At 43.3% G+C, this 19,423-nt stretch overlaps 1 protein-coding gene across 2 annotated transcripts in view; it reads right to left on the bottom strand.

The window, feature by feature from the left end:
• Positions 1-212: 212 nt before the first annotated feature.
• LOC116985855 (protein brambleberry-like) overlaps positions 213-19,423 on the bottom strand; it is a 31,210-nt gene continuing 11,999 nt past the window's right edge. The window contains exons 8-12 of one of the 2 annotated variants that reach the window (XM_033040946.1): positions 10,971-11,079; positions 6,860-6,996; positions 4,907-5,100; positions 3,606-3,694; positions 213-1,368 (exon numbers count right to left, since the gene is read on the bottom strand). In XM_033040946.1, coding sequence (XP_032896837.1) covers positions 1,242-1,368; positions 3,606-3,694; positions 4,907-5,100; positions 6,860-6,996; positions 10,971-11,079 — 656 coding nt within the window. In that variant the 3' untranslated portion in view covers positions 213-1,241. The remainder of the gene's footprint in view (positions 1,369-3,605; positions 3,695-4,906; positions 5,101-6,859; positions 6,997-10,970; positions 11,080-19,423) is intronic. The other variant, XM_033040954.1, reaches the window with a different exon arrangement.

Below are 19,423 nucleotides of genomic sequence, written 5' to 3'. Positions count from 1 at the left end.
TGAAGGATCTCGACCTGAAACGTCACCTGTTCCTTGTCTCCAGAGAATGCCCAGTTACTCCAGCTGTCTCTTCAGAAAGACAGAGCCCAGCAGTGCGACACACTGAAGGTGAATATCAGCAGGGATGTAGAAATGAGGAGGCAACAATGCTTGCTTCAGTTAGCTGGGTAATAGTGTGGAGGGAAGGAACAACAACAAAGCCACCAGCCTGGTTTGTTTAAGAAAACCTATATACATTTATTAAATACTTAAAAAATTACAAGATTAGAATCATGGCTGAGACAGTTTCACCACAAGCTGAAACTAGGTTTAGACCAGTCTGAAGAAGGGTCTCGACCTGAAACATCACCCATTCCTTCTCTCCAGAGATGCTGATGTCCCGCTGAGTTACTCCAGCTTTGTGTCTAACTAGGAAACTGTTACTTAATGCCCAAGCAATCTCAACTCACACCTAGAGTTTTAAGTCCCAGCCAAATGCTCAAAGGTGTGTGAAGCCGTGTGGCTAGGTGCATTAGAACCAACATTGATCAGTTATGCAGAAGTTTCTAAAATACAAAATCCATACATTGAAAGCTCCGCTAAGTCTGTTACACAGAGCCAGGTCCAATAAGCTGGGTCCCATAGACTAATGAGAAAATGAGAAAATGGGACTTCACAATACATTAGACAATGCCGACATGGAGGCATTGAAAAGGACAAACAGCATTCTTGATGTAGAGTCAAGGGACTGCGGATGCTGGTTTACACAGAGTGCTGGAGTAACTCAGCGGGTCAGGCAGCATCTGTGGAGAACATGGATAGGTGACGTTTCGGGTCGGGTCTGAAGAAGGGTCCCAATCCGAAACGTCACCTGTCCTTGTTCGCCAGGGATGCTGCCTGACCCGCTGAGTTACTCCAGAAATGTGTCCTTTTAGCATTCTGGATACAATCAATGTGTCAAAAGTGCAATTAAAATAGTCACTCAAATGAACATACAAATTGGGCTGATGTTCCACTATCCCAGCAGCAATTACAGGAAAGTAGCTCCATTTCCATCAGGTAAGATCAGTTCTGCCGCTGGAATCTGATGACTTTGGCTTTACTGCGCTTGGTTGCAGAGGAACAGGGGTCTGTGAATGATGCAATCCAGGCACCAGGTAACCTGCCCCAGCACACAGTTATTCCACTCATCGCACAGCTTCCAAGCACGAGATGGAGAGTCAGCAGCTGGAGGTGGTGCAGTGGTTCGGGTGGAGGCGTATTTACCTGCACGCCAGAGTCTGCTCCGAGCCGTGGACTCTGCAGAATTCCCGTCCGGAAGCAGCTTTGTTCCGGCACTGCTGGCCAGTCCTGGTAATGCCACAGCAGGGCAGCCTCCGGGACAGGGAGCTGGCAGGAGAGGCAACGGTTAAGTGTGCAACCAATCCTTACACCCCCATTCCGTTTGCTTCCCACAACAGCTTGTCCCACTTCCCACCTCTGGCAGAAGTGGTCATATCAAACCTGCTCATCCCCAAAAGGTATAGTTAGTGATAACTCCCAAAACTCTACCGACGGGCAAACTAATAGTCCATAGAAGAATGCAGCATTGGAACTGGCCCTTCAGCCCATGTCTGATGCCAAGACCAACTCTTACCTGCCTGTACATACTCCATATCCCTTCATTCCCTGTACATACACATGCCTATCTAAAAGCTTCTGAATCGCTACCATCGTACCTGCCTCTACCTCCACCCTCGGCAGCACGTTCCAGGCACCCACCGCACCGCACTCCGTGCAAAATCCATGCCCCGCACATCTCCTTAACGCTTTGCCCCCCTCACCTTAAAGCTATTAAAACCTGCCGCCATCTTAGGGTCATAGAGTCACACTGCGAGGAAACAGGCCCTTCAGCCCAACTTGCCCACACCACCCAACATGTCCCAGCTACACGAGTCCCACTTGCCTGCGTTTGGTCCATATCCCTCCAAACCTGTCCTATCCATGTACCTGTCTAACTGTTTCTTAAATGTTGGGATAGTCCCAGCCTCAACTACCTCCTCTGGCAGCTTGTTCCATACACCCACCACCCTTTGTGTGAAAAAGTTACCCCTCGGATTCCTATTAAATCTTTTCCCCTTCACCTTAAACCTATGTCCTCTGGTCCTCGATTCCCCTACTCTGGGCAAGAGACTCTGTGCATCTACCCGATCTATTCCTCTCATGATTTTATACACCTCTACAAGATCAACCCTCATCCTCCTGTGCTCCATGGAATAGAGTCCCAGCCTACTCATCCTCTCCCTATAGCTCACACCCTCTAGTCCTGGCAACATCATCGTACATTTTCTCTGTACCCTTTTCCAGCTTGACAACATCTTTCCTATAACATGGTGCCCAGAGCTGAACACAAGACTCTAAATGCAGTCTCACCAATGTCTTGTACAACTGCAACATGATCTCCCAACTTCTATACTCAATACTCTGACTGATGAAGGCCAATGTGCCAAAAGCCATTTTGATCCCCTTATCTACCTGCGACTCGACCTTCAAGGAACCATGTACCTGCACTCCTAGATCCCTCTGCTCTACAACACTCCCCAGAGGCCTACCATTCACTGTGTGGGTCCTGCCCTAGTTAGACTTCCCAAAATGCAATACCTCACATTTCTCTGTATTAAATTCCATCAACAATTTCTCAGCCCACCTGGCCAATTGATCAAGAACCTGCTGCAATCTTTCACAATCACCTTCACTTTCTGCAAAATCACCCACTTTTGTATCATCAGCAAACTTACTAATCTTGCCCTGTATGTTCTCATCCAAATCACTGATGTAGATAACAAACAGTAACGGGCCCAGCACCGAACCCTGAGGCACACCACTGGTCACATGCCTCCAGTCTGAGAAGCAACCTTCCACCATCATCCTCTGCTTCCTTCCATGGAGCCAATTTTCTATCCATTCAGCTATCTCTCCTTGGATCCCATGCAATCTAACCTTCCAGAGCAGCCTACCATGCGGAACCTTGTCGAATGCTTTGCTGAAGTCCATGTACACAACATCTACAGCTCTGCCCTCATCAACCTCCTCTCACAAATCTGACTATCCCTAATCATCCCTTGCCCATCGAAATGCCTGTATAACCCATCACTCAGAATACTCTCCAGTAACTTTCCAACTACAGAGGTTAAGCTCACCAGCCTATAGTTCCCAGCATTTCCCCTGCAGCCCTTCTTGAATAGAGGCACAACACTTGCCGCTCTCCAGTCTTCCGGCACCTCTCCTGTATTTAAGGACGACTCGTCAATTTCAACCAGGGCTCCCGCAATTTCCTCTCTAGTTTCCCACAATGTCCTCGGATATGTCTGATCAGGCCCTGGAGATTTGTCTACCTTCATACACGACATTACCTTCAGTACTTCTTCGATGGTAACACTGACTGCTCTCAACACACTTCCATTGACTGCCCCAAGTTCCTCCATCCTACTATCTTTCTCCTCGGTAAATACAGAGTAGAAATACTCATTGAGGACATTGGCCATCTCCTGTGGCTCCACACAGAGGTGACGGCTTTGATTCCTGATCTTATTTCCTTTTGTTTTCCCATCTTCATCATGCCACACTGTGAAGGCCCAGACACTCACCTAGTGCTGCCAGCAGAATCGTGAAGAAGAAAGGTCTCAGCTTCAAACACGCTGGTATGATGTTGGAGGCGATGGATTTCTCCCGCACTCTGAAAGCAAACATTAAAGAGGATTCAGAGCGGGGCGTGTACACAGTCATGGGCTAGACACACACACACACAATTGGTGCGCTCTTGAAGACAGACAGAGACAGACAGAGACAGACAGAGACAGACAGAGACAGACAGAGACAGACAGAGACAGACAGAGACAGACAGAGACAGACAGAGACAGACAGAGACAGACAGAGACAGACAGAGACAGACAGACAGACAGACAGACAGACAGACAATTGTTGCACTCTTGAACTTGTACAGGTGTACAGTAGAGAGCGTATTGACTGCTTGCATCATGGCCTGGTTTGGCAACTGTAATGCCCAGGAACAAAAGAGATTACATACTCATGAAGAAAACGTCTGAAGAAGGATCTCGACCTAAAATGTCACCCATTCCTCTCCACAGATGCTGCCTGACCAGCTGAGTTACTCCAGCTTTTTGTGTCTATCTGCGAATTAAACCAGCATCTTCAGTTCCTTCCTACACAGATTACAAAAACACTGCCGGGTCCATCACGGGTACTGACCTCCCCACCATCGAAGGGATCTACAAGAGGCTCTGCCTCAATAAGGCAGCCGGCATCATCAGAGATACACACCACCCTGACCACGCTCTTGTATTTATACATATATACATTTATATACACACACACATATACACACACACATATAGCGGTATGCTCTACCTATTGTACTTGAGTTTGGTGTGATTGAATAGCATGCTTTAAAAGCTCTGCACTGTAGCTCGCTACAAATGACAATAATAAACCAGAACTGATACTAGAGTCCTTTGAAAAACCAAAACACTAGATTGTGCTCTATACATAAAATGGTGAACTGCAGTACTTGGGCTGAAGTTACCCCAGCACTCTAGGTTAATTGTAAACCCATGTCCTAGGAGATGTGTGTGGTAGCTATGCATTATCAAAAATTTTTTTTTTTAGAGGTACAGCACAGAAATAGGCCCTTCGGCCCACCAAGTCCGCACTGACCAGCGATCCCCGCACATTAACACTACCCTACACACACTAGGGACAATTTATAATCTACACATACACCAAGCCAGTTAACCTACAAGACAGCACCTGTAGTCAGGATGGAACCCGGGTCACTGATGCTGTGAGGCAGCATCTCTACCGCTGCACCACCGTGCCGCTCCAAAAACATTTGTCATTATTTTAAGCTGAAAAGAGATTAAGAACGTACGTTTTTCTCAGCAGCTTCCCATTGAGCACAGTTGGGCAATGGCGGTGGATTTTTCAGAGGTAAGAGGGCCATTAGAGGTGCAGGAACTTTGAAGGAATACGCCACTGGATTTGTGGTGGGCTGCACGGTCTCGACAGGAGCTGGTGTTAGCGGGCTACCTCTGATAAAACACGCGTTTTCCAAAGCATAGTTTCCTGCAATAGAAAGGACAGTCGGTTTCAACCACATTCCCCTGGTGTTTAAGGGGACTGCATAAATCCAAGAGGCAAGTGTATCATTGTCATGCACAGAAGTGGGACAATTACATCGGGCAGTGGGCCACACTGCATCTTCAAACTAAACTAAGGGACAGTATGAAGAAGGGTCTCGACCAGAAATGTCACCCATTCCTTCTCTCCATAGATGCTGCCTGTCCTGCTGAGTTACTCCAGCGTTATGTGTCTATCGAAGGAACAGACAATGCCTGCACCCAGAATGTCCTTTGTGGGGAGTTTCTCCTCCAGAGTGCACAGGCGGGACCTCATGGCTCCATCCCTCATCAGGGCAATGGGAACCTTTGCCAGTGGTAGCTAACGGAAGGCACAAACTGAGCTACCACTTGAGGGCAGCACTGAGTTCCATGCCCATCGCACACGTCCTCTGTGGCTAGACACAAAATGCTGGAGTAACTCAGCGGGACAGGCAGCATCTCTGGGGAGAAGGAATGGGTGACGTTTCGAGTTGAGACCCTTCATCAGACTGTGCAGCAAATGGAGGCAACTCCTGGAGCCTGGCTGTCTGCTTCTGCCTGAAGAGGTCCTTCTGCAGTTGTCCAGAGCCCTAGTGAGACCACACCTGGAGTATTGTGTGTAGTTTTGGTCCCCTAATTTGAGGAAGGACATTGCTGCCATTGAGGGAGTGCAGCGTAGGTTTGCAAGGTTAATTCCCGGGATGGCGGGACTGTCATATGCTGAGAGAATGGAGCAGCTGGGCTTGTACACTCTGGAGTTTAGAAGGATGAGAGGAGATCTCATTGAAACATATAAGATTGTTAAGGGCTTGGACATGCTAGAGGCAGGAAACATGTTCCCGATGTTGTCCAGAACCAGGGGCCACAGTTTAAGAATAAGGAGTAAGCCATTGAGAACGGAGACGAGGAAACACTTTTTCCTCACAGAGAGTGGTGAGTCTGAGGAATTCTCTGCCTCAGAGGGCGGTGGAGGCAGGTTCTCTGGAGGCTTTCAAGAGAGAGCTAGATAGGGCTTAAAAATAGTGGAGTCAGGGGATGTGGGGAGAAGGCAGGAACGGGGTACTGATTGGGGATGATCAGCCATTATCACATTGAAAGGCGATGCTGGCTCGAAGGGCCGAATGGCCTACTCCTGCACCTATTGTCTATTGTTTCACAGTTCAATATATTGCAACAACCTTCCACCCACACCCCTCCTCCCCTCTTCCCCATAGCCCCACCTGAATGCCCCCCCCCGTCCCCCGTCCCCTTCCACTCGTATTCCTCCCTTGGGCTTCACATTTCACGCCTCTTCTCTCCTGATCTCACACCTTGGTCTTTTCATCTCTGGCCTGTGTTCGACCAAGTGCCAATCAAAAACCTGCCTCGCCTGCATCCATCTATCACTTGTAAATACAAGGAACCGCAGATGCTGGTTCACAAAACAAGACAAAGTGCTGGAGTAACACGGCGGGCCAGGCAGCATCTCTGGAGAACACGGATAGGTGACAATTTTGAGTCCGGACGTCACCTATTCATTTGAAGAAGGGTCCCTACCTGAAACGTCAACTCTCCATGTTCTCCACAGACGCTGCCTGAGCGGCTGGCTTACTCCAGCACTCTGTGTCCACCCAACACTCGTCAGGCTTGATCCAGCCCATGCCTCTCCCCCAGCCGCAACCACAGTCAGTCTGGTCCCGACCCGAAACATCGCCCATCCACGTTCTCCACAGATGCTGCCTGACCTGCCGAGTTACTCCAGCACTTTGTGTCTTCATTTTGCAAACCAGCACCTGCAGTTCCGTGCGGCGACCCCTTGCCTTGCAAGCTGTCGTGATCCATTTTCTCACGTTCTTCTACCCATTCAGAATATGCACACTTTCTGTGGCGGGTGGAAGGGAGGAGAAGACAAAGCCATATCTTTATTAAAATTCAGAAACAGTCCATTCAGTTGTAAAAATTATCAACACAAGAAATACTAACTAGGCTTTATAACTTGACAAGTTATAGGAGCAGAATTAGGCCCATCGTGTCCACTCCGCCAATCAATCTCGCCGATCTATCTTTCCCTCTCAACCCCATTCTCTTACGTTCACAGTATTAGGCCATTCACCCCATTGGGTCAGTATAGCTTTTTAGTTTAGTTTTAGAGATACTGCGCAGAAACAAGCCCTTCGACCCACCGAGTCGACCAGTGGTCCCCGACCAGTGATCCCCGCACATTAACACTATCCCACGCACACTAGGCACTACCAAGCAAATTAACCTACAAGCCTGTATGGAAGTCCTTGGAGTAAACCGAAAGAACGTTCTGACAACTGGGCTGATGGGAGGAAACCGAAGATCTCGGAGAAAACCCACGCGGTCACAGGGAGAACTTATAAACTCCGTACAGACAGCACCCGTAGTCGGGATGGAACCCGGGTCTCTGGTGCCAAAAAGTGATGTAAGGCAGCAACTCTACCGCTGCGCCACTGTGACCGCCCTCAGACTGGGTAGAAAGCAGGAGCACGAGTGCATGCCTGCTCTCCCAGTTCCAATGGAGGTCTCAATAAAAGGTGGTGGGCATGTGGAACGAGCTGCCAAAGGAGGTAGTTGATACAGGTACTAAACAGTATTTGAAAGGCATGTGGACATGTTTGTTCTAGGAAAGGTTTAGAGGGAATGTTTAAGAAGGAACTGCAGATGCTGGAAAATCGAAGGTAGACATAAATACTGGAGAAACTCAGCAGGTGAGGCAGCATCTATGGAGTGAAGGAAATAAGCCACGTTTCGGGTCGAGACCCTTCTTCAGACTGATTGAGGGTGGGGGGGAGGGGGGGGGGGGGGGCGGCAGGGGAAGAAAGGAAGAGGAGGAGCCAGTGGGCTGAGGGAGAGCTGAGATGGGGAGGAGAAAGCAGGGACTACCTGAAATTGGAGAAGTCAATGTTCAAGTCACTGGGGGTCCTCACTCTGGCCATGGAGGAGGCCCAGGACAGAAAGGTCGGATTCAGAATGGGAGGGGGAGTTGAAGCGCTGAGCACCGGGAGATCAGGTTGGCTATTGCGAACCGAGCGGAGGTGTTGGGCGAAGCGATCGCCAAGCCTACCATTGGTCTCACCGATGTAGAGCAGCTGACACCTAGAGCAGCGGATGCAATAGATGCGGTTGGAGGAGGTGCAGGTGCAGGTAAAATTGAATAGTATAATATACAAGAAGAACCCAATTATTCACAATATAATAAGAATTTGGAAACAAATAAAAGTATCCTTGAAATTAAATAATTTATCAGTACTAACCCCACTATTGAACAACCCCGCATTCAAACCTTCTCTCATCGACAACACATATCAACAATGGGATAGACTGGGGATTAGGAAAGTAGGGGATATGTATGAATTGGGCAAACTGTTATCATTTCAACAATTAAAATTAAAATTTAAATTGAAGGATAATCAATATTTTAAATATATACAGGTATGTGACTTTATGAAGAAATATACACATAGATTTCAAACCATATTTTTAGACCCTTTAGAAGAAGCAATGAATATTAAGGCTGATTCACAAAAATTAATATCATACTTTTATAATAATATATTATATAGAGAATCACCCTCAACAGAAGCACTAAGAGAAGATTGGGAACATGAGCTAATGATAAAGATCTCGAAGGATAGATGGGAAAAGTATTTGATGAATACACATAACTGTTCTATTGATGCAAGACATAATTTAATTCAATTCAAATTATTACATAGACTATATTATTCAAAAACGAGGTTGAATAAATTTTATCCAAATGTCTCTCCCAGATGCGATAAATGTTTGTTTCAAAACGCTAATATAACACATTCATTTGTAGGATGTACAAAGTTGAATAAATTTTGGAGTGATATATTTGATATATTTACAAAGCTCTTCAAGTCAAGAATAGAACCCAAAATGGAATGGATTATATTTGGAATAATAGGAGAAGATACCAATTTAAATAAAGACCAAAATGTTTTTTTTAATTATGGGTTAATAATTGGAAAGAAATTGATACTTAAATTTTGGAAAAATACAACCATACCAACTGTTAAAATGTGGATTAGGAATATGATGGACATAGCACGCCTTGAAGAAATGAGACTCCGACTAATAGATAAATATGACCAATTCTTAAGGAGTTGGTCTCCTTTCATCGACTTTTTGGAATCATGTGATGCAGCGGTACCATAAGGATTGCTGATTTCAGTTCATGACGTGGATAGATTTACATCTCCGAATATAGATTTGAAAAATTCTCTTTTAAGGGGCCTTCTCTTCTATTTCTATTTTCCACTTTTTCTTTTTTATTTTATTTTTTTATTTTTTATATCCACACTTCACGTTTTTCTACTCTCTACCATCTATTTTTCCACTTTTTCCCCTTTCTATTGTTTTCTTTTTCTTGTCTTGCTTACTTCCTTCTCATAACATAAAACTAGAGGTTGTACATAGAATGGATTACGGTATGACATAGTTGGCACCTAAAATTAGGTGCCACTGTATTGTTTTGTACTGTATTAACTTCTAATAAAATAAACAAAATTAAAAAAAAAAAAGAAGGCACTGCAGATGCTGGAAAATCGAAGGTAGACATAAATGCTGGAGAAACTCAGCGGGTGAGGCAGGATCTATGGAGTGAAGGAAATAAGCCACGTTTCGGGTCGAGACCCTTCTTCAGACTGATTGAGGGTGGGGGGGAGGCAGGGGAAGAAAGGAAGAGGAGGAGCCAGTGGGCTGAGGGAGAGCTGAGATGGGGAGGAGAAAGCAGGGACTACCTGAAATTGGAGAAGTCAATGTTCAAGTCACTGGGGTGCAGACTGCCCAAGCGGAATATGAGGTGCTGCTCCTCTAATTTACGGTCCTCACTCTGGCCATGGAGGAGGCCCAGGACAGAAAGGTCGGATTCAGAATGTGAGGGGGAGTTGAAGCGTTGAGCACCGGGAGATCAGGTTGGCTATTGCGAACCGAGCGGAGGTGTTGGGCGAAGCGATCGCCAAGCCTGCGCTTGGTCTCACCGATGTAGAGCAGCTGACACCTAGAGCAGCGGATGCAATAGATGAGGTTGGAGGAGGTGCAGGTGAACCTCTGCCACACCTGGAAAGACTGCTTGGGTCCTTGAATGGAGTCAAGGGGGGAGGTAAAGCGACAAGTAGCATTTCCTGTGGTTGCAAGGGAAAGTGCCCGGAGAGGGTGTGGTTCGGGTGGGAAGGGATGAATTGACCAGGGAGTTACGGAGGGAGCGGTCTCTGCGGAAAGCAGACAGGGCAGGAGAAGATGTGGCAAGTGGTGGGATCACGTTGGAGGTGGCATAAACGTCGGAGGATTATTTGTTGTACGTGACGGCTGGTAGGGTAGAAGGTGAGGACAAGGGGGACTCCGCCCTTGTTACGAGTGGGGGGGGGGGGATGGGGAGTGAGAGCAGAGTCACGGAGACCCTGGTGAGAGCCTCATCTATAGTCGAAGAGGGGAACCCCCGTTCCCTGAAGAATGAGGACATTTCCAATGCCCTGGTTTGGAACACCTCATCCTGGGTGCAGATGCGGCATAGACGGAGGAATTGGGAGTAGGAGATAGAAGCAGGGTAGGAAGAAGTGTAGTCTAGATAGCCATGGGAGTCAGTGGGTTTGTAGTGGATGTCGGCCAGTAGTCTGTCACCTGCGATGGAGATAGTGAGGTTTAGAGGGATCTGGGCCAAACTGGGCACATGGGACTGGTATAGATGAGGCATGTTAGTCAGCTTTGACGGGCCGGTCCAGAGCCAATTTCTATGCCTTGTGTCACTGGTTCTAGCATCCACACAGCCTGACAATGAGGCTAGGTTATGAAAAGGAACCATGTACACACCGTTCTGGGGTGGAGGTGAAGAACCCTGGCCTCTGGGAACGCAGGAGAACAGGAGTCCACACAGATGTCCTCATTCGGCAGCCAAAGCAATTAATCAGCATCCAGTTACCTGAACAAAAACAAGACAGAGTGCTGGAGTAACTCAGCGGCTCAGGCAGCATCTCTGGATAACATGGATATGCAAAGTTTCACGGGGGGGGGGGAGAGAAATCTTGAAGCGTGGAAGAACAGGACAAAGCCTGGCAAGTTCAAACATTGTTTGCATATGAACATAACATTAGATATAATTCAACAGCTAAATTCTGTTAGGAAATGATGAATTGAGGGAAGAAAGGGTAAAATTAGTATTTTTTCTTTTTGCAATCAAAGAGTAAATAGGCCAAGTTACAGAAACAGGCCACATGCTCATACTGACAATTCCAAAAAGATAGTCCATGCAAGTTTTCTATTCATCTCAAACATGCCAAGAACACGTCAGCTGTTTCTGTCCCAAAGTTGGTGGTGCCAGAACATGTAATATATGCAAACATAATCTAACGTGCAGTTGCCCGAGTGCCAAGTGAAGCACCGGCCAAATGAACCATTGAATAGGTCGTCCTCCCACTAGCTGGCATCAACCAGCATGAGTCAGGTGGGCACCACTGTCCCTCCAGGGCTGTCTGAGCTGGGTGATGCCATCTGCTCAGTGCACACATGGATAGGGAGTGACCAGTGTGGGAGTGACCACAGCTTCTGGACAAGGTGGACATTGTCCAACACAAGGAGTCTGTCCAAGCCAGGGGAGCCTCACACCCAAGACTATTTCACCATCTGCAGTGGCGCAGCGGTAGAGTTGCTGCCTCACAGTGCCAGGGACCCGGGTTCAATCCTGACTAGGGGTGCAGTCTGTACGGCGTTTGCACGTTCTCCCCGTGACCACGTAGGTTTTCTCCCACACTCCAAAGACGTACAGGTTCGGTAGGTTACTTGGCTTTGGTAAAAATGACAAATTCTCCCTGGTGTGTGTAGGATAGCGCTGGTGTATGGGCGATCGCTGGTCGGCGTGGACTCTCTGGTCCAAAGGGCCCGTTTCAGAGCTGTATCTCCAAACTAAACTAAAACAACGCACAGATTGCAAACAGCATCCACCAGGAGAGGGACAGAATCTACATTTCAGTTGATAGATCCTACATTAGAAAAGGTCCTCTCTCTACAGATGCTGCTCAACCTGCAGTATGTTCCAATTTATCATTTTGTGTTAGGGTGGCTGAGTGGCGCAATGGTAGAGCCGCTGCCTCACAGCGTCAGAGACCAGGTTTGATCCCAATGCCAGGTGCTGTCTGTGCGGAGTTTGCACGTTCTCCCCGTCACCGCATTGGGTTCGTCCAGGTGCTCCAGTTACCTCCTACATCCTAAAGGCATGCAAGTTTGTAGAATGGACACAAAATCTGGAGTATCTCAGCGGGTCAGGCGGCACCTCTGGAGAAAGTTCTCAACCCAAAACATCACCTCTTGCTTTTCTCCAGAGATGCTGTCTGACCCGCTGAGTTCCTCCAGCATTTTGTGTCTATCTTTCAGCTTCTGCAGTTCCTTCTTACACAGATTTATAGGTGAATATAGAGCCCCGGTCGCCTCGACGCTGCTGTTGGACTGCTGGGCCGCGGGAGAAGAACAAAGGGAAGAGAAAAGGCTTTTGCCTTCCATCACAGTGAGGAGGTGTTGGAGATTCACTCTGATGGATGTTTGTGTAAATTGTGTTAAGTGTGTGTCTTGTTTTTTTTTGTAATGTTAAGACTGTAGAAAGTTCAGGTGGCGCCATGGGACAGTAAGGGCGCAGCATTGAGCTCCGTTCCCGTTAAATTCGTGAAAAAGCCGTTTTGGAAGACGGGACCGATTTTAAAATACTCACCAGAGCTGTCTGACGTCGCGTAAGTGATGTCATCAGAAATCGCCGCGAAATAACAGAGATTAACGGCAGTTTTTAATGAAAGAGGAATCTTCCTCAGAGACCTGCAAGATCTGCTACAAGACTCCATCTTAAAGAACTCGGCAAAACTCTGCAAACAGCAGCAGAAAGCTCGGAAGAAGAAGCTGATTCTCAAAGACTACCCTCTGAAATGGCTTCAAAGTAGAAGGAGAGACAGATGGAACAAATGAAACAATCGGTAAGAGCTTCAGTTACCAAAGACATTTCTCAAATGATACTGGATGGGAACATCACACTGGAGAAAAATCTGTCTAAAAAAAAATTAAAGATGGTAATGATGAAGTGATTAAGCAATTTGCTACTCTAAAGAAACGTGTTAAAGAAGTTGAGGAGGAGTTAACTTCAGATATCATGCGGGTTGAAAAAGTCTGCAATGAGAAGTTTGATTCCATTCTCAAGACCACTAAAAAGTACGACACGGTTATGGAAGAAATGGATGCTGCAATGAGTGAGATGTCTAAGGAGATAAAGAGACTGAGAAAGGCGCAAGAAGCTGCTGGGGGGCAACTTGCCAAAATGACAGAATTTGAAAGGAATGCCTGATGTAAGATATGGAATTATGTATCCTGCAAAAATGAGGATTACCTGTAACTCTGTTGAACGTGCCTTCATGGACCCAGAAGCGGCATTTAAACATGCACAAGATATCGTAAAGGAGAACGACTGATAACCAGGAATGACTCCCTTAGAATATCACAGAGGAGAAGCGGCAAAGATAAGACTCTTTTTAATCAAAGAACCTGCTCTCATTAAGATGGCGGAATTTTCCACGAAGCATTGGCCAGACATGTTATCTCCCTGGAATGTGAATTTGAGGTCGCACTCTATGTTTCACCTTGAATGAAGGACTTAAAGAAAAACAAAACGAAGTTGGGGAACATGGAAAACAAAGTCAAACCTGGGAACATGGAAAAATAACACAAATGGACTTGAATATAAAAACTCTTGATTTAAGAAATTTTATAATCATATACTAACATAAAATAACTAACCAACTCAACAACACTAACCTGTGCGTAAATGAGGGGGGAAGAGACTCAGACACTTGGAAATTATCCAAGAGTCTGACTGTTTAACCCCTTGGAACCTACTGTTGTCTAAGATAAAAGTCTGGGACTTAAGTGGGGAATGTAATGTAATAACTGTCGGTGTATAAGTATATATGAGCATATAATTAACATATGGTAAATTTTAGTATATATTTAATGCTAGACCACTTGGAGATGCATATAGATATTTAGAACCCAAGTGGGTTTTTTTCTGTTTGGATATATTTTTCAGCTTCAAGGCCTTTCTTCCTTTTTACAATATCTGATCAAGGGGGCGGAGTTGAATGTATAACAACAACGACGGAAGCTCACAAATACCTATCTACCACCGATAGGTGTTTTTTTTTTCTTATGGTATCTTTCCTTAGATACTTTAACACCATTTTAAAAAATTATTATTTTTTCATCACCACACACTTTTTTAAGGTTCATTTCGGAAAGGAGGTGCCAAATAAACTTAACAGTTCTGGATGACCACCCAACACCTAGAGCTCTGAGGTACTTGGTTGCACCATATGACTTAAGGGTATCAAACTGATTCACAATGCAAGACGATAAACAAAAGAAGATTGGAGGAATCACGTTTTGTAGTTGGAATATAAGGGGCGCTATTGAACCAATTAAAAGGGGCAAGATTTTTGCCCAATTAAAATCACTCAATTCTGACATAATTTTCTTGCAGGAAACACACCTGAAACAACAAACACAGATAAGATTGAAGGCAAATTGGATCGGTCAAACATATTACTCTTCATTTACTTCCAAATCTAGAGGCACGGCTATTATTATTATTCGTAAAGGTATACCATTTAAATCAAAGAACATCATATCAGATAAAGAGGGGAGGTACGTTATAGTTACGGGAGAAATTCACTCCACCCCACTTACTATGATAAATATTTATGCTCCTAATTTTGATAACCCTTAATTCTTTAATAAAATTCTGGATATAATTTCAGAGTTTAATTATCAAAATGTGATAATAGGGAGGGGATTTCAACTGTGTCTTAGATCCATATTTAGACAAATCTGCAAAACAAAAGAGGAGTAATATACAATCTAAAACTAGCGAACTCCTAAATACATATATAAAAAATACAAATATAACAGATGTATGGAGAATTGCTAACCCAGTTGGAAGGGAATACTCGTTTTACTCATCGGTACATAAAACGTACTAACAAATGGACTATTTCTTAGTAGACTCGAAATTAATTCCGTATACAAACAACCCTAAATATCATAATAGCATTATTTCTGATCACTCCCCGTTAACTTTTTTATTAAAATTAGAAGGAATGTTGGATAAAAAATCGTTCCGGAGGTTTAACCCCCAAATTTTAAACAACCCATAAGGTAGTACATATTTAAAACAACAGATGAAACTCTTCTTCGAGACTAACGATACACCAGGTATCTCACCTTCCTTATTGTGGGAAACTTTCAAGGCATTTATCAGAGGAGTTATAATTTCATATCAAGCTTTCCAAAATAAAAACAACATAGAACAATTGCAGCTAGAACAAGAAATTAGACAATTAGAGCTAGACAATGCCAAAGACCCAACCATAGACAAACATAATAAGATAACACTACTGAAATTTAAATTAAACAAAATTTTAATCGGCAAGAGTAATAAGATTATTTCAAATTACAAAACAGGAAAACTTTGAATTCGGCGACAAACCACATAAACTTCTAGCACGTCAGCTGAAAAAACGGGAAAAGGAAAATACAATTACCAAAATTAAATCAGATAAGGGTGAATTATTAACATTACCTAAAGACATTAACAAAAGATTTGCTCAATTTTATCAAAATTTATATACATCTAAAACCGCAGCAGATAACATTAAAATCACAAACTTCTTAGAAAATTGTAATCTTCCAAAACGCAATCTGTTGGAACAAGAGGAATTAGGAGCTCAGATTACACTTAAATAGAAGAAACAATAAATTTGCAGAAAAATGGTAAAACGCCAGGACCAGATGGCTTTAGTAATGAATTCTACAAAAGATTTTACGAGATAACTTCTCCACGCTTACAAAAATTATACACTCATGCTTTTAAAGAAAACATACTACCAGAAACATTAGCCGAATCAACTATTACACTTATACCAAAAAAAGATAAAGATCTAGAAGAACCAGGCTCATATAGAGCTATAGCACTCTTAAATACAGATCAGAAAATACTAGCAAAGACCCTAACGAGAAGACTGAGTAAATACGTTAGTAAACTAATAAACCCGGATCAAACGGGGTTTATACCTAAAAAATACTCATTCAACAATTTAAGGCGCTTGTTTAATATAATGTATTCACAAAAAACTGAACAAAAAGACATCAATTATTTCATTGGACGCAGAAAAAGCATTTGATCAAGTAGAATGGATCTGTATAAAGTATTGCAAAAATTTAACATGGGAGAGAATTTTATCTCATGGGTAAAATTATTATATGACAAGCCGACTGCTAGAATACTGACTAACAATGTTATCTTCAAAATGTCAATTATCAAGGGGCAATAGACAGGGGTGTGCATTATCGCCCCTGCTATTTGCCCTTGTGATAGAGCCTTTAGCAGCAAGTATAAGAAGCCATCCGAATATTCGGGGATATAATATTAAAGATTCAAATAATAAAATGTCACTATACGCAGACGACGTACTATTATACATTACAAATTCGCAAATTAGTATACCAAATATACTACATTTAATAGAGGAATTTGGCTCCTTTTCAGGATATAGAATAAATTGGAATAAAAGTAAAATTATGACGTTAAAACCTCAAGAGTCGACACACCTGTTAAAATTCCCCTTTAAAATCGCAACAGAAAAATTCAAATATTTGGGTATCCAAATAACTAGAAAATATAAATCACTATTTAATGCAAACTTCAAGCCTTTATTAACTAAATTGAACGCATTGATTAAATTCTGGAAAACACTGCCGATGTCCTTAATAGGCAGAATAAATGCTATAAAAATGATCTTTCTACCACAAATATTATACCTATTTCAATCAATATCAATATACTTACCAAAAAATGTATTAAAAAAAATTAGACTCTAATATTACAAACTTCATATGGGACTACAGATCACACAAAATCCAAAGAAAACACCTGTGTAAACCTAAAGAATCTGGGGGACTGACACTTCCGAACCTTTTATACTACTATTGGGCAGTGAATATTATGGATAAGAATGGAGAAAGAGGACTGCTCTCCTTTTAATATAGGAGCGATCCTCTTCTCCCCGATAAAATTGAACAATACAATATATAAGAAGAACCCAATTATCCACAATACGAATTTGGAAACAAATAAAACTAAGTTTGAAATTAAGAAAACTATCACTTTTATCTCCAATAGTTAATAATCCCTCATTCAAACTATCTCTCACTGACAAAACATATACCTATTAGGAAAGAATAGGAATTAAGATGATTGGAGATATGTATGAAATGGGAAACCTTTTATCATTTCAACAATTACAATTAAAATACAATCTGAAAAGTAACCAATATTTTAAATACCTTCAAATTCGAGACTACTTGAAAAAACACATACAAGGATATCAAACTCTAACCCTAGATTTACTAGATGAAGCAATGAACAGTAAGGCAGAATCAAGCAACTTAATATCATATTTATACAATATCATTTTAAATATAGAATTACCATCAACAGAGGCAATTAGAGTAGACTGGGAACGAGAACTACTGATAAAAATTCCGAAATAAATATGGGAAAAATATCTGATATACATACACAAATGTTTGATTAATGCAAGACACAACCTAATTCAATTTAAAATTTTACATAGATTATACTACTCAAAAAATAGATTGAATAAAATCTATCCAAATATCTCCCCCATCTGTGACAAATGCTTATCTCAAAATGCCACTATAACACACTCTTTTGTCTCTTGCACAAAACTTCATAAATTCTGGGATGAAATTTTTACAAAACTATTTAACATAAAACTTGACCCTAATACAGAAATGATTATCTTCGGATCAACGGAAGATGGGAATAAGCTAAATACGCTTCAAAAGTCTCTCCTTAACTATGATTTAATAACGGCAAAAAAACATACTTAAATTTTGGAAAAATGCAGCCACACCAACGCTTAAAATGTGGATTTCAAATATGTCGGAAACGTCACATCTAGAAGAAATGCGACTCCTACCAGCAGGTAAAGCAGACCAATTCTTAGTGATTTGGTCTCCTTTTATCAACTTTTTACAAGCATATGGTGCAACATAACCGTAGAAATCAAATGTTTCAGAACCAGATGAGGGGTGGTCAAGAACATTAAATAGGTATATCTCCCTTAATCTCTTTTTTTATTTATTTTCTTTCTCTCTCTTTCTCTATTTCTTCTTTTCTTCTCTCCATTCCTCTGTACCTTTTTGTTTACGTCTCTCTTCTTTCGGGCTACCTTACTATCTCACCCACCAATCTCTATGATAATTTCTCTTTTTCTATTCTTTTCTTCCTTACTCCTGTTTTATTATTAAATTAAAAATAAGAAGTTGTACATGAAATGTAACATGTCAATATGTATTAGGTACTTTGGTACCACATTATTGTACTTACTTCGAACAAAAATAAATAAAAATTTAAAAAAAGACTAGAAAATGCAATTTCATTCAAACCAAGCTGTTTGAATGACAATAAAAGGCATTCTATTCTATTGCATTTGGTAGACTGCAATGTGTAGTGAGTGGATGAGAAAGTGTGATAACACGGAACTAGTGTGAACAAGTGATTGATGGTTGGCATCGACTCAGTGGGCCGAAGGTCCCATTTCCATGCTGCAACTCAGGCCAAATATCCATGCTGAGATTGCAAAGTAAAAGGTGTCACTCATACAACCTTTCTGTACAACTCCTACATCGTACAACCTTGTTCTGCATCTCCCGATGGTGGAAGCAGGAATTGCGAAGATAAAGTCTCGTGTTCAATTTCTAGAAACAGATGCAGCCACACTGGCCCACTCTGGAGTGTGGCGGCACCCAACGGCAGCGGCTCGAATGCAGTCCGCCTTTTATTTTTGTCCCGTTAGATGTATGTTTTCGGTTTTAATTTTTATTATTTTTTAGCTGTGTATATGTGGGGGGTGGGTGGGGGAAACCGTTTTAAATCTCTTCCCTGTACGGGGATCCAACACTTTTTCCCTGTCGGGTCTCCGGTGTCATTGGGCCTAACATCGTGGAGCCGGCGATGGCCTCCAACCGGAACCAACCTGAGGACTCCAGTCGCGGAGCGTGCGGACTCGCCATCGCGGAGCTTGCCGACTTCGGAGCGGGGAGAGCTGTGGTGGCGCATGGCTGCGACCCGACTTCGGAGCTTCGGAGGCTCCGGCCGCAGGCCCGGTGGACAGGAACATCGGGAACTCACAGGTCCCTAGTGGGAGACCGCT

This window comes from Amblyraja radiata, chromosome 2 (assembly GCF_010909765.2).
Source record: "Amblyraja radiata isolate CabotCenter1 chromosome 2, sAmbRad1.1.pri, whole genome shotgun sequence".
Taxonomy (NCBI): Eukaryota; Metazoa; Chordata; class Chondrichthyes; order Rajiformes; family Rajidae; genus Amblyraja; species Amblyraja radiata.
This window is presented reverse-complemented; position numbering and strand designations above follow the sequence as displayed.